This window comes from Cherax quadricarinatus, chromosome 6 (genome assembly GCF_038502225.1).
Source record: "Cherax quadricarinatus isolate ZL_2023a chromosome 6, ASM3850222v1, whole genome shotgun sequence".
Lineage (NCBI taxonomy): Eukaryota > Metazoa > Arthropoda > Malacostraca > Decapoda > Parastacidae > Cherax > Cherax quadricarinatus.
The window spans coordinates 20,603,359-20,618,144 of NC_091297.1; the positions used below are offsets into that span (position 1 = coordinate 20,603,359).

Below are 14,786 nucleotides of genomic sequence, written 5' to 3' on the forward strand. Positions count from 1 at the left end.
ATACGTTTTTACCGCTAGTGCCCCAAACGTATATATTCGTTTTATGTGTCCTACATTTAACATTGCCACTATAAGCCTGAGTCGCCTAGACATGTGAGAATGGGTGTGAGCACTCACTGTGCACCATATTAAAATAATTGGGGATGCCTGGGTACCATATGCTCTTTTTTCCTATTAACCCTTTCAGGGTCCAAGGCCCAAATCTGGAGTCACGCACCAGTGTCCAAGAATTTAAAAAAAAAAAATTTGTTATTTTTTCTTATGAAATCGTAGAGAATCTTTTTGTGAAGGTAATAAAACAAAAAGTACGAAATTTGGTGGAAAATTGACGAAATTATGCTCTCGCGAATTTTGATGTGTCAGCGATATTTACGAATAGGCGATTTTGCAGACTTTGACTCCCATTTTAGGCCAATTACATTATTCCAATCAACCAAATTCTTAGCTATTTCACTAGTATTACTTCTATTCTATCGATTGAGCACAAGAAATCGCCAAGTCAACTGCTTCAACTACAAAATAAAGTGATCGGAAATTGTTAATTTGGCCAATTTAACACAAAGTTCAAAATATTCCAATTTCAAAATAGGGTCCAGAATGAACAATGTAAGCATTCCTGGCACTAAATTAACATTTCCTCTGTTCATTAGTTATGTTTTGAGGCTTTACAAATAAATTCCATTTTGATTTTTTATTTACATAATGAATTTTTATTCACACCAAAAAATAGAAGATTTACTGTTATGCAATACTGTAATAATTGTATAAATATCATCACCATATTTGTGAATGTATATTAGACCCACCAGCTGACGTGTATTAGATGTGTGAGGTCGTTTGTTTACTCTTGAATATCGGCAAAAATTTAACATTTCCGCTACTTTGAGCTCAGTTTCAAGCCATTTCCAATGCTAAAACCAATCAAAATCATCTCTATTTCTGTAATATGTCTTCCATTCTATCAAATGAGACCAAGAAATCGCAAATACAACTATAAAAAACATACGAAAAAACACTGCAAAGTTGCTGTTTTAATCGAAAAATCATGATTTCATTTTTTTCCTCTCATTATACACAGTGTGCTGCAGGATCTGTTTTATGTGGTGCACACATACCACATAGATGTATTCTCTCATATCTAGGCCCAAATGTACCACTCACAGTTTATCAGAGTGAGCTGAGCTCATGGCATAGATCTACGGTTTGGACCCTGAACGTAAAGCCGTAGATCTACGGGACGGACCCTGAAAGGGTTAAAAAACAACAATTTTTTTTCTCAAAAAAGTTGGGGCAGTATGTAGTGAACATATATATACGTTTGGACCATCTACGGGTTAAATAACAGTCTACTGTATATCTATCTGTATCTATCTATATCTATCTATATCTATCTATATCTATCTATATCTATCTATATCTATATCTATCTATCTATCTCTAGTAAGGACTATTTCACACTTTACTGCTCACTTTGCCTCTTTTCATGTCCATTCTTTCTTTTATTGCTTCCCACTCTCAGTGACCAGAGACTTCTTGTGGCTGAACCACAAATTGACAACCAATACAGAACAGCTGAGGAAGGTGGTAGTCTCAGTGGTACATCAGGTCGAGAGGCAGAAACACGTATTTCCTCTTCTGACAAGCCACTAGAAACTATACAATCAGCACTTTAACCCTTTCAGGGTCCAAGGCCAAAATCTGAAGTCACGCACCAGTGTCCAAGAATTTAAAAAAAAAAATTTGTTATTTTTTCTTATGAAATCGTAGAGAATCTTTTTGTGAAGGTAATAAAACAAAAAGTACGAAATTTGGTGGAAAATTGACGAAATTATGCTCTCGCGAATTTTGATGTGTCAGCAATATTTACGAATCGGCGATTTTGCCGACTTTGACTCCCATTTTAGGCCAATTACATTATTCCAATCAACCAAATTCTTAGCTATTTCACTAGTATTACTTCTATTCTATCGATTGAGCACAAGAAATCGCCAAGTCAACTGTTTCAACTACAAAATAAAGTGATCGGAAATTGTTAATTTGGCCAATTTAACACAAAGTTCAAAATATTCTAATTTCAAAATAGGCTCCAGAATAAACAATGTAGGTATTCCTGGAACTAAACTAACATTTCCTCTGTTCATTAGTTACATTTTGAGGCTTTACAAATAAATTCCATTTTGATTTTTTATTCACATAATGAATTTTTATTCACACCAAAAAATAGAAGATTTACTGTTATGCAATACTGTAATAATTGTATAAATATCATCACCATATTTGTGAATGTATATTAGACCCACCAGCTGACGTGTATTAGATGTGTGAGGTCGTTTGTTTACTCTTGAATATCGGCAAAAATTTAACATTTCTGCTACTTTGAGCTCAGTTTCAAGCCATTTCCAGTGCTAAAACCAATCAAAATCATCTCTATTTCTGTAATATGTCTTCCATTCTATCAAATGAGACCAAGAAATCGCAAATACAACTATAAAAAACATACGAAAAAACACTGCAAAGTCGCTGTTTTAATCGAAAAATCATGATCTCAGTTTTTTCTCTCATTATACACAGTGTGCTGCAGGATCTGTTTTATGTGGTGCACACATACCACATAGATGTATTCTCTCATATCTAGGCCCAAATGTACCACTCACAGTTTATCAGAGTGAGCTGAGCTCATGGCGTAGATCTACGGTTTGGACACTCACCATAAAGCCGTAGATCTACGGGACGGACCCTGAAAGGGTTAAACATGGTGAAAGACACCGCAGATGCAGGAACCCAGGATACAAGTTGCACAGATAGGATCTGAAATCTGAAATTGCCATAGCTAATGACAATTTCAGATTCAGCTGCTATACAACTTGCCAGTCAAAATACAATTGCAGAATATCTCTTGAAGGTCAAAACAAGCCCAGCACTTGATCGACATGACAAGCTGAAAGTACTCTTTGCTAGGTTGAAGAACCCTAACCACTGCATACATGAAGTTGACCCAACATAGTCAGCAATTTTTTTTTTTTAAACACATTGGCCGTTTCCCACCAAGGCATGGTGACCCAAAAAAGAAAAACCCAAAAAGAGAGAAAAAACTTTCATCATCATTCAACATTTTCACCATCACACATACATAATCACTGTCTTTGCAGAGATGCCTGTATTACAGATATCATTATTAGAACTCAACACACTATAAAAAATAAAAATAATTACCATTTAATCTAAATGCTGAATGATCACCTTGACCTAGATCTAAATCTATATAAGGTAACTCCCAATCAAAACTTAATGGAAAGTAAGTGCCTCTATTACACAGCATCACAAACCAGCACTGTCCTAAGTAATGCCAGAAATATTAAAGTTCTCAATTACAATATTAGGTCCCTAAGTAAACACCATGATGACCTCCTGGCACTTCTTGATTCTCTAATGACAACCTCCTTCTATGTTATTCTCACTGAAACCTGGCTTAAACAGGATACAATAGATATCTACTCACTACCAGGATACACAGCAATCCACAACTGCAGACCATACCAAGTTGGGGGTGGTATAGACATCTATTACTCTAATGAACTATTGTGTTGTAATGCCAATTGCTATAGTGATGAATATGGAGAATATATTCTTGCAAATTTTACTGTAAAAAAAACTTAAAACTCCTATAACAATCAGTGCCATTTACTGGATGCCTCATACAAACATCCCAAATTTTAGTAATAAATTAAAGACACTAAAAACAAGCTACCAAATGAATAAGCACCACCTTCTATTAGCCGGAGACTTCAACATTTACCTTGGCCAGTAACTGATTTCATCAACAATATGAACAACATACTACTCATACCAGCTATAACAAAATCAACCAGGCTAACCGAGACAAGTGCAACCATAATTGACCATATATGGACTAATATACTAGCTCCCCTTAAATTGGGGGTAATCACAGACAGTACTACTGACCACTACCCCACCTTCCACTTAACCCTTTGACTGTTTCCGACGTATAAATACGTCTTACGAGCCAATGTTTCTGACGTATTTATACGCATAAATTCTAGCAGCTTCAAATCAAGCAGGAGAAAGCTGGTAGGCCCACATGTGAGAGAATGGGTCTCCATGGTCAGTGTGCACCATATAAAAAAAATCGGGGAGCCAGTGGTGCATTGTGGGAATGCCATTTCAGTTGTCCTTTTTCAGCATGTCTAGGGGTAAGAAATATGTGATTCCCCAGCAAATCTGGGACTCTTCTCTTCCCAAGTGATGCTCTAACACAGATGGAAGTGTCAGTGAAGATCAATTTCATGATTAGGAGGAGTTTGAGACCAAAAGCAATGGAGGAGGAGGAGGGGGAGGAGGGGAGGAAGAGGAGGAGGAGGAGGAGGAGGAGGGAAGGAAGAGGAGGAGGGAAGGAAGAGGAGGAGGAGGAGGAGGAGGAGGAGGAGGAGAAGAGGAGGAGGAGGAGGAGGAGGAGGAAGAAGATGATGTAATAATATTGTTCCCTTGAAGCAAGAAAAAAAAAGTCCACCCCATGACAGTGACAAGATAAGGGGAGATAACATCTGATAAGAGCTGACTTTGATGAGCCTAAAGGAGGGTAACATTACATGACCATCACCCTCCCTTTGTTTTTGCTGGTACACAAACATTTCTGTCTGTCTATTTGTCTGTCTGTCAAGCTCCCTGTCTGTCCATCTAGCTCTCTGTCTCAGAGAGAGCCACAAGACTGTGTCATCACGTTTACTCACATCTTCAAGCAGAGTATAGCACTTTGTCTGGATTTCTTGGGTTATCCTAGGTAATTTACACTATGTATACTTGTATTTATGTGTACCTGTGAGACAGAGATAGGCAGACAGATAGAGAGAGAGATAGATTGAAAGATATAGAATGAGGGAGAAAGATAATTAGATAGAATGGAGGAGGGGAAGCAGCATCCGACCCCATTGTTTTGACAGGCGGTAGGGGGAGTGACTAATGAGACAATATGTCACTTTGACAGCTGCCGACTTCTGACTCAAAACAATTATAAGCCACACACTCCCACACAAGACAAGGAGAAGGAGAAGGAGGAGGAGGAGGAGGAGGAGGAGGAGGAGGAGGAGGAGGAGGAGGAGGAGGAGGAGGAGGAGGAGGAGGAGGAGGAGGAGGAGGAGGAGGAGGAGGAGAAGGAGGAGGAGGAGAAGGAGGAGGAGAAGGAGGAGGAGAAGGAGGAGGAGGAGGAGGAGGAGAAGGAGGAGGAGAAGGAGGAGGAGAAGGAGAAGGAGGAGAAGGAGGAGGAGAAGGAGGAGGAGGAGAAGGAGGAGGAGGAGAAGAAGGAGGAGAAGGAGAAGGAGGAGAAGGAGAAGGAGGAGGAGGAGGAGGAGGAGGAGGAGGAGGAGGAGGAGAAGGAGGAGGAGGAGAAGGAGGAGGAGAAGGAGAAGGAGGAGGAGAAGGAGAAGGAGGAGGAGAAGGAGGAGGAGGAGAAGGAGGAGGAGAAGGAGGAGGAGAAGGAGGAGGAGAAGGAGGAGGAGAAGGAGGAGGAGAAGGAGGAGGAGAAGGAGGAGGAGAAGGAGAAGGAGAAGGAGGAGGAGAAGGAGGAGGAGAAGGAGGAGGAGAAGGAGGAGGAGAAGGAGGAGGAGAAGGAGGAGGAGAAGGAGGAGGAGAAGGAGGAGGAGAAGGAGGAGGAGAAGGAGGAGGAGAAGGAGGAGGAGAAGGAGGAGGAGAAGGAGAAGGAGGAGAAGGAGGAGGAGAAGGAGGAGGAGAAGGAGGAGGAGAAGGAGGAGGAGAAGGAGGAGGAGAAGGAGAAGGAGGAGAAGGAGGAGGAGAAGGAGGAGGAGAAGGAGGAGGAGGAGAAGAAGGAGGAGAAGGAGAAGGAGGAGAAGGAGAAGGAGGAGAAGGAGAAGGAGGAGGAGGAGGAGGAGGAGGAGGAGGAGGAGAAGGAGGAGGAGGAGAAGGAGGAGGAGAAGGAGAAGGAGGAGGAGAAGGAGAAGGAGGAGGAGAAGGTCGAGGAGGAGGATGATTGTTTGTTTTTGTAAACAAGTTTTGTAAACAATATATTGATAATTATGTTTGTGTGCTTATTGTGTTGTATACAACGAGTGTATATATATACATTGCACCTTACTTTGGTCTCATAGGCCACATAAGTTATGTGAAAAAATAAAATAGTGAAAAAAACAAAAAACCTTCAATTACAAGTAAACTAAAGTTTACTGGGTGAGCAGCAGTCGCCGCTGTTGCCATACGCGGCTCATTTTCTGCAAACTTCACGGCTCTATATCTCGGTAAGTACTGATGGCAAAAATTTTTTTTTGGACTAAAACACTCAGAAAAATAATCTTAACATTTTCATAAGAAAAAATAATTTTTTTTTTTTTAATATTTGGCGACATAGAATGACAGTTTCAGAGAGGGGCCTGAAACAGTCAAAGGGTTAACAAACATTAGTTAACAACCAGTGGAATACAACAAGGTCTCTTTTAGACTCCACAAGAAGGCTTCAGTAAGTAACTTCACAACAGAGCTAGGTATGGTTTACTGGCCTACAGAATTCTTCAATGCCAATGATATCAATGACTGGATAGACATATATTTTAACAAATTACTTAGACTATATAACACTGTCCCATAAAAATGAAACAGATTACAAATAAACAGCTAGGTTGCCCATGACTAACAGCATACTAAGGTTCATTGATAAGAAACATCAATATGAAAAGCAATATAGACAGGGCTTAATAAACAAAGATATTATTAAACACTATGCATCAGTCCTCACCAAACTAATAAGAAAGGTTAAGCAATTGTACTACTCCAATAGATTCACTGAGACAAGAGGGAATATAAAAAGACCTGGAAGACACTCTCTCAGATTCTGGGCACTCACAAATCGAAAAAAAAACCCAATGATATTGTCCTAACTATACCAAATGAAACACAACTACAGCCTATTGATACAGTTAACAAGATAAAGTGGAACCCCAAGTTTCGAACTGGTTCCAACTCGACCAATTATGTAAGTGTATTATTGTAAGTGCTTTTGTAAGTGTATTTTTGGGGGTATGAAACGGACTAATCTAATTTACATTATTCCTTATGGGAATAAATTCTTTCGGTAACGGCACTCGAATAGCCTTCTGGAAAGAAGAAAGTTTGAAACTCAGGGTTCCACTGTAAATGATTTTCTCAACCATAGGATGAAATCTCGCCAGTAAAATCCCAGGTACCAGTGCCCAAGCAAGTGATTACTTAGATGGGAATTTCCCAACCTTCTTCTATCTTGCACCAATCGAGCCAACAAAAATCACCATGATTATTAAGTCACCTAAAAATAAAACAGGAAATCGGGCTCAAGTTCAGCCATTATTGTATAAACGAGCGGCTCATGTTCTTTCACCTGTTATTTCATTACTCTTTAACAAATCACTAGAAACCAGCACTTTCCTGACACTACTCAAAATAGCAAGAGTTACACCAATATACAAAGGTGGTGACCCCACAAATGTAAACAACTACAAGCCAATATCAAACTTATCATTGCTATCCAAAATCTTCGAGAAACTCATGCACAAGAGATTATATTCCTTTATAACAGCTCAAGGCATCCTCAACACCTGTCAATTTGGCTTCAGCAAAAGCAAAAGCACAAACAATGCAATTGTAAAAATGCTATACCTGCCCTTCACAGCACTTGAAAAAAATGAATATCCATTAAGACTCTTTATCAACCTAAGGAAAGCTTTTGACACAGTAGACCACAGCATCCTACTTCACAAACTTGATCATTATGGTATAAGAGGCCACGCACTTGCATGTTGCAAATCTTACGTTACTAACAGGCATCAATATGTCTCTAATAAGGACACATCCTCATCAATAAGATCACTGGATACTGGAGTACCATAGGGAAGTGTCCTTGGTCCCCTGCTCTTCCTCTTATACATAAATGATCTTCCTAATGTATCACAACACCTTAACCTATTCTCTTTGCTGACGACACGACTTACGTCATCTCCCACCCTGATCTTGCCTTACTCAACACTACTGTTAACGAAGAGCTTGTAAAAATATCGACCTGGATGACTGCTAATAAACTTACACTCAATATTGACAAAACCTACATTATATTTTGGAACAGAATAGGTGTTGCCCAGGAACATAACAATTGATAACACTCTAATTGGTAAACATAATGAGGACAAATTCCTGGGTCTGCACCTTGATAGCAACCTGAAATTCAACGCCCATATCCAATAAATAACAAAATAAGTATTCAAAACAGTTGGGATCCTCTCCAAGATACATTACTACGTACCACAATCAGCCCCACTCTCACTATACTATTCACTCATCTATCCCTACCTCACCTATGCTATTTGTGCCTGGGGATCAACAGCAGCAACACACCTAAAGCTAATAATAACCCAACAAAAAGCTGCAGTAAGAATTATCACATAATCCAATACTAAACAACACCCCCCCCCCACTCTTCAAAGACCTATACTTACTGTACAGAACATTCACACCTACTACTGTACAACCTACATTTACAGAACCATAAATTCTAATGTTAACCCTACACTAAAACACTTTCTTGATAGTTGCAACAGGACACATTACCAGAAGCAAAAATCTCTATGACATTCCTCATGTCCAGTTAAATCTCTACAAAAATTTGATGTACATAAAAGGACCTAAAATCTGGAACTCCCTGCCTGAAAACTCTAGAAACACAGACTCAACCACCATTTTCAAAGCTACCATTAAAAAAATCTTATTTCCCTGACACACCCAATCATCAGCTAACTAAATGAAAACCACCTAATTCTCTTTTTTGCATCATGAACACATCCAAAACAAAATAGACTAACTCTCGCTATATGCAATACCCCCTAATTTACACTTACACTCACCCAAATGACTGTAAACATGAAATTCCTAATACAGCTTGCCTAATAAATCTTAAATTAGTCCTAAGTTTGTCTAAGATACTCTCCCAATATAGGAGCTTTAATAGAAACAGTGTATCGTGCCAAGACAAAACCATTCCCATTACTAAATTTATTAATTGTAATATTGTTATATGTTTTCTACTACCTCACTATTATAAATCTAATTAATCACTTCAGTTACCTAACTTTTATATCATTATGCAATAATGTATGTTAAAATGTACTGCTCCATAACTTGTGTCAGTAAAAAGTAAGAATTAGGAACAGTCTGCCCGAAATGCCTAGACATGCTAGCAGCATTTTTTGTAATTAATATTTTATAACATGTAAACCACATACTGTAAGCTTTGCAAGGAAATAAACATTTTCATTTTCATACAACAGTTCAGATGTCCCTCCAAACTGCCAATATCCTAAACCCCTTCCTTTAAAGTGCAGGCATTGTACTGCCCATTTCCAGGACTCAAGTCCAGCTATCCAGTTTCCCTGAATCCCTCCACAAAATATTACCCTGCTCACACTCCAACAGCTCATCAGGCCCCAAAAACCATTCATCTCCATTCACTCCTATCTAACACGCTCATGCATGCTTGTGGGAAGTCCAAGCCCCTCGCCCACAAAACCTCCTTTACCCCCTCCCTCCAACTTTTTTGGGGCTGACCCCTACCTTGCCTTCCTTCCCTACTGATTTACATGCTCTCCAAGTCATTCTACTTTGTTCCATTCTCTCTAAATGACCAAACCATCTCAACAGCCCCTTTTCAGCCCTCTGACTAATACTTTTAGTAACTCCACACCTCCTCCCAATTTCCACACTACAAATTTTCTGCACCACACATTGCCCTTAGACAGGACATCACTGCTTCCAGCTGCCTCCTCGCTGCAGCATTTACAACCCATGACTCACGCCCATATAGAGTGTTGGTACCACTATACTCTTGTACATTCCTTTCTTTGCTTCCATGGATAACGTTGTCTGCACAGATACCTCAACACACCACTCATCTTTTTTCTTTCAATTCTATGGTTAACCTCATCCTTCATAAACCCAAATATCTGAAAACATTCACTTCTTCCATACTCCCTCCCTCCAATGAGATATCCAATTTTTCTTTATCTAAATCATTTGATACCCTTATTACCTTACTCTTATCTATGTTCACTTTCAACTTTCTACCTTTACACACCCTCCCAAACTCATCAATTAACTTATGCAACTTTTCTTTAGAATCCTCCAAAAGCACAGTATCATCAGCAAAAAGTAACTGTGTCAACTCCTATTTTGTATTTGATTCCCCATAATTTAATCCCACCCCTCTCCCCAACACCCTAGCATTTACTTCTTGTACAACCCCATCTATAAATATATTAAACAACCATGGTGACATTAGACATCCCTGTCTAAGACCTACATTTACTGGGAGGTAATCTCCCTCTCTCCTGCACACCCTAACCTGAGCCTCACTATCCTCATAAAAACTCTTTACAGCATTTAATAACTTACTACGTATTCCATACACCTGCAACATCTGCCACAGAGCTCAAGCAATTATCCTTGCATAATCACAAAAAGATAACATATTCTCCAGTCCATGCCTTCCAGTATAGTGTGAAGCTCAATCTAGCACAGACTTCCACATAGTGCCAGGTCACATAGCCATGGAACACTGAATACAGTAGGGCCCCACTTTACAACGTTTCGTCTTACGGCATTCCACTAATACAGCAATTTCAAATTAAGGCAAAAACTCGCTATACAGCAACCCGTCTTTCTTATACGGCATGCCCCACCTGGTTTGTTTACATTCTCCGTAAGCACATCTCTCTATTATGTCTGGAAACTTTTCAAAATTTCAAGTATTTCAAAGATATTGCATATTTTAAATGTTTTTTTTTTTTTTCAACAAGTTGGTCGTCTCCCACCGAGGCAGGGTGACCCAAAAAAGAAAGAAAATCCCCAAAAAGAAAATACTTTCATCATCATTCAACACTTTCACCACACTCACACATTATCACTGCTTTTGCAGAGGTGCTCAGAATACAACAGTTTAGAAGCATATACGTATAAAGATACACAACATATCCCTCCCAACTGCTAATATCCTGAACCCCTCCTTTAAAGTGCAGGCATTGTACTTCCCATTTCCAGGACTCAAGTCTGGCTATATAAAAATAACCGGTTTCCCTGAATCCCTTCACTAAATATTACCCTGCTCACACTCCAACAGATCGTCAGGTCCCAAATACCATTCATCTCCATTCACTCCTATCGAACACACTCACGCACACCTACTGGAAGTCCAAGCCCCTCGTCCACAATACCTCCCTTACCCCTTCCTTCCAACCTTTTCGAGGACGACCCCTACCCCGCCTTCCTTCCCCTACAGATTTAAACGCTCTCCATGCCATTCTACTTTGATCTATTCTCTCTAAATGACCAAACCACCTCAACAACCCCTCTTCAGCCCTCTGACTAATACTTTTATTAACTCCACACCTTCTCCTAATTTCCACACTCTGAATTTTCTGCATAATATTTACACCACACATTGCCCTTAGACAGGACATCTCCACTACCTTCAATTGCCTCCTCAATGCTGCATTCACAACCCAAGCTTCACACCCATATAAGAGTGTTGGTACTACTATACTTTCATACATTTCCTTCTTTGCCTCCATAGATAACGTTTTTTGTTTCCACATATACCTCAACGCACCACTCACCTTTTTTCCCATCATCAATTCTATGATTAACTTCATCCTTCATAAATCCATCCGCCGACACGTCAACTCCCAAGTATCTAAAAACATTCACTTCCATACTCCTCCTCCCCAATTTGATATCCAATTTTTCTTTATCTAAATCATTTGATACCCTCATCACCTTACTCTTTTCTATGTTCACTTTCAACTTTCTACCTTTACACACACTCCCAAACTCATCCACTAACCTTTGCAATTTTCTTCTTATTCTTTTTAGTTATTATTACAGGAAAAGGGGTTACCAGCCCATTGTTCCCGGCATTTTAGTTAGAGTTTTACAACACGCATGGCTTACGGAGGAAAGATTCTTATTCCACTTCCCCATGGATATAAAAGGAAAAGAAATAAGACCAAGAACTATTAAGATAAAATCGAAGAAAACTCAGATTAGTGTGTATAAATAAACATGTACATGTATGTGTAGTGTGACCTAAATGTAAGTAGAAGTAGCAAGACGTACCTGTAATCTTGCATATTTATGAGAAAGACAAAAGACACCAGCAATCCTACCATCATGTAAAACAATTACAGGCTTTTGTTTCACACTCACTTGGCAGGACAGTAGTACCTCCCTGGGCGGTTGCTGTCTACCAACCTACTATGCCAAATTAATTTGGGTAGAGCAATATTTAAAGACAAAAAACAAACTGAATAGTTAACCAAGCCAAAGAATATTTATGAAAATGGTACTAATACACTGACACCCCTGAAGCTGTTTTCTCTGCTTCTCCATTCTCATGTAATTGAAACTAAGAGCAGCTACAGAGAGATACTTAAAAAATATAACCATTATCCTCCTATGGGATGGTTCATGGCCTCGCACAAAAACCCATACTTAAAAACCAATTACAGTACAGATATTTTGAAAATGTGGTCAATGGGTTTCCAATACCCAGATTAAAGCAATATTTATAGAGATATGATCTCTGAAACAAAATATTTTGATGATATAAGAAGAACTTCACAGCAGTATTTGTTGGTGCCTACACAGCCATAAGGGATATATGATGGCTGATGCATTCACTGCTACACACACACACACACACACTGTCTTACCCTGCTTTGGGGATTTAGAGTACTGTACTTTCATGGAACTTTTCCATAATTGAAGTGTCTCCAGGAAAGGAATGTTTTGCCATCCCCAGAATACAAAGACTGCATTGCATTTTCACTAGGAGGATGTACCATGCCAAAATGTTGAGGATAACTGTGAGCCTTCCCAAAACCCAGCATTCATGTCCCCAGATTTGATCAATTATGATAATGGGGGGATAATCTCCCAAAATATTAGGGGTAACCATGAGGAACACCCACCCAGGTCCTGGCAATGAACACAACAAACTGAAGGCCTTACATGAGAAGGAGCTGTGTTGATTCTCTAGGAATTAGCCCCCAGGAATTAAAGAGCTTGTAAGTGTATATCCCACAAGAGCAGCTAGACTCAGGGACACATACCTAAGATCCAAAAGAGTAACATCAAAGAATCATCAGGTAGAGTCTGAAGCACAATTTGAGTTGAATTAACAAGGCTTTACCACTGAAGGAGCCTTGATGACGACCTGGGAAGAGTCCCAAAGATGGCAATAAATCCTAGAAGGGGTATTTTCAAGATCGAGAAAATAATCCTGATAAACTTCTAAAAAAAAAAAAGGCCTAAACCTGAAGCAGAGCATAACTGAGATACAAATAACTTACCCCAGAAAAACCCTTATTGATGCCCCAAGTAGTAGAGGACTTACTTGTCACTTGGGTGCCAATATGAGCTTTAGTGCAATCCAGGCTATCAAGGTCAAGGAAGCTGATACATTCCAAAAGTTTTAAGACCCTACTTTGGGACAATTCCTGCTAAAGTAAATGCATACCAAGGAGATGAAGAGCTGGAACTGCTATGAAACAATCACGAATCGGCATTGGAGACGAAAGCTGGATTAATGCTCAGGCATAATTTTCTCAAGGACATATGCCAGACTGCAGAGAGAAATGAACCATCCATCAAAGCTACTTATAGGGCAGAATACAGACTATGATTTTCCCAGAGAGCAATGTTAACAAGGAGGTAATGGAAGTCATGGACTCCCTGGAGTGACTTGGAGAAGGAAATTCACTGAAAGGGCGAGGGTAATGCTACGTTCTTCATCATAAAACCCTAGGCATTTTACTACCTTTTGCAACACATGGAGTGTGACCATAAGCATATCAAGTCAGTCATGATGGTACATGACATGGACTGACTGGTGTTAATAGTGGTCTGTCACAGGCTTATTCAGTTCAGCTGAAATTCTCTGGATATTATTGTCTTCAGGATACTAGTGGGGAGCCTAAAATTATAACCTACTTCTTCTGAGGGAATACATCCTTGCCAACTCATCAGCTTCATCATGTATACAATTGTACGATAAGAAAGAAAATCCACAGGTGAATACTGACTCTCTTGTGGAGTTTAAATTATTTAGTAATGATAATGTCAATTGCATTTAAGATGACAAGAGTAAGTCTGAACACTAGTGCAAGTGGTATAACAAACACTTCAGCTTGAACTTTTGAAGAACAATTGTAATGATATATGTTTTAAAACATACCCACCTGCATCACAAACACATGTTGAGAAAATAAAGCCACCAGATATATACTGGACACAAGAGCCATATCTACCACACTTTCCCTGAAGACACGATGCTGAGGTTACACTAAAGACCACAGTAACTTCATTCACACTACACTCCACTACTTCACTGGAAATGTAAAAGAAATATACATGTAAATTTTAACACACTACTTTCAGATAATTATATAAATGGTTCATAAACCATTTGCTGAAAAATAATGGAATGAAGAATCTTTGTACTACATGGTAATTGCCTTCTGCTTATACTTTGGCTGCATGAAAACAAGACTGATTCCTAGTTTGATATCTAACTCCACTATATCAGTCCACAGGCAGACTTGGACATTGTAAAGGATACCATGTTTGGTAATATGAAGGCTCAGAATTAAGATATTTTTTTTAAAACAGTACAGAAAGAAAGAAAAAACATAAAATAAACAACTTAGGAATGGTACCAATTATGTTTTATTTACTATGATTACTGC

General features: G+C 39.1%; 1 protein-coding gene across 4 annotated transcripts in view; it reads right to left on the minus strand.

Moving 5' to 3' along the window:
• Positions 1-14,786, minus strand: part of LOC128692541 (transmembrane protein 8B) — a 296,349-nt gene that overhangs the window by 147,807 nt on the left and 133,756 nt on the right. For all 4 annotated transcript variants that reach the window (XM_070080854.1, XM_070080860.1, XM_070080865.1 and 1 more), the window contains one exon: positions 14,280-14,428. In XM_070080854.1, coding sequence (XP_069936955.1) covers positions 14,280-14,428 — 149 coding nt within the window. The remainder of the gene's footprint in view (positions 1-14,279; positions 14,429-14,786) is intronic.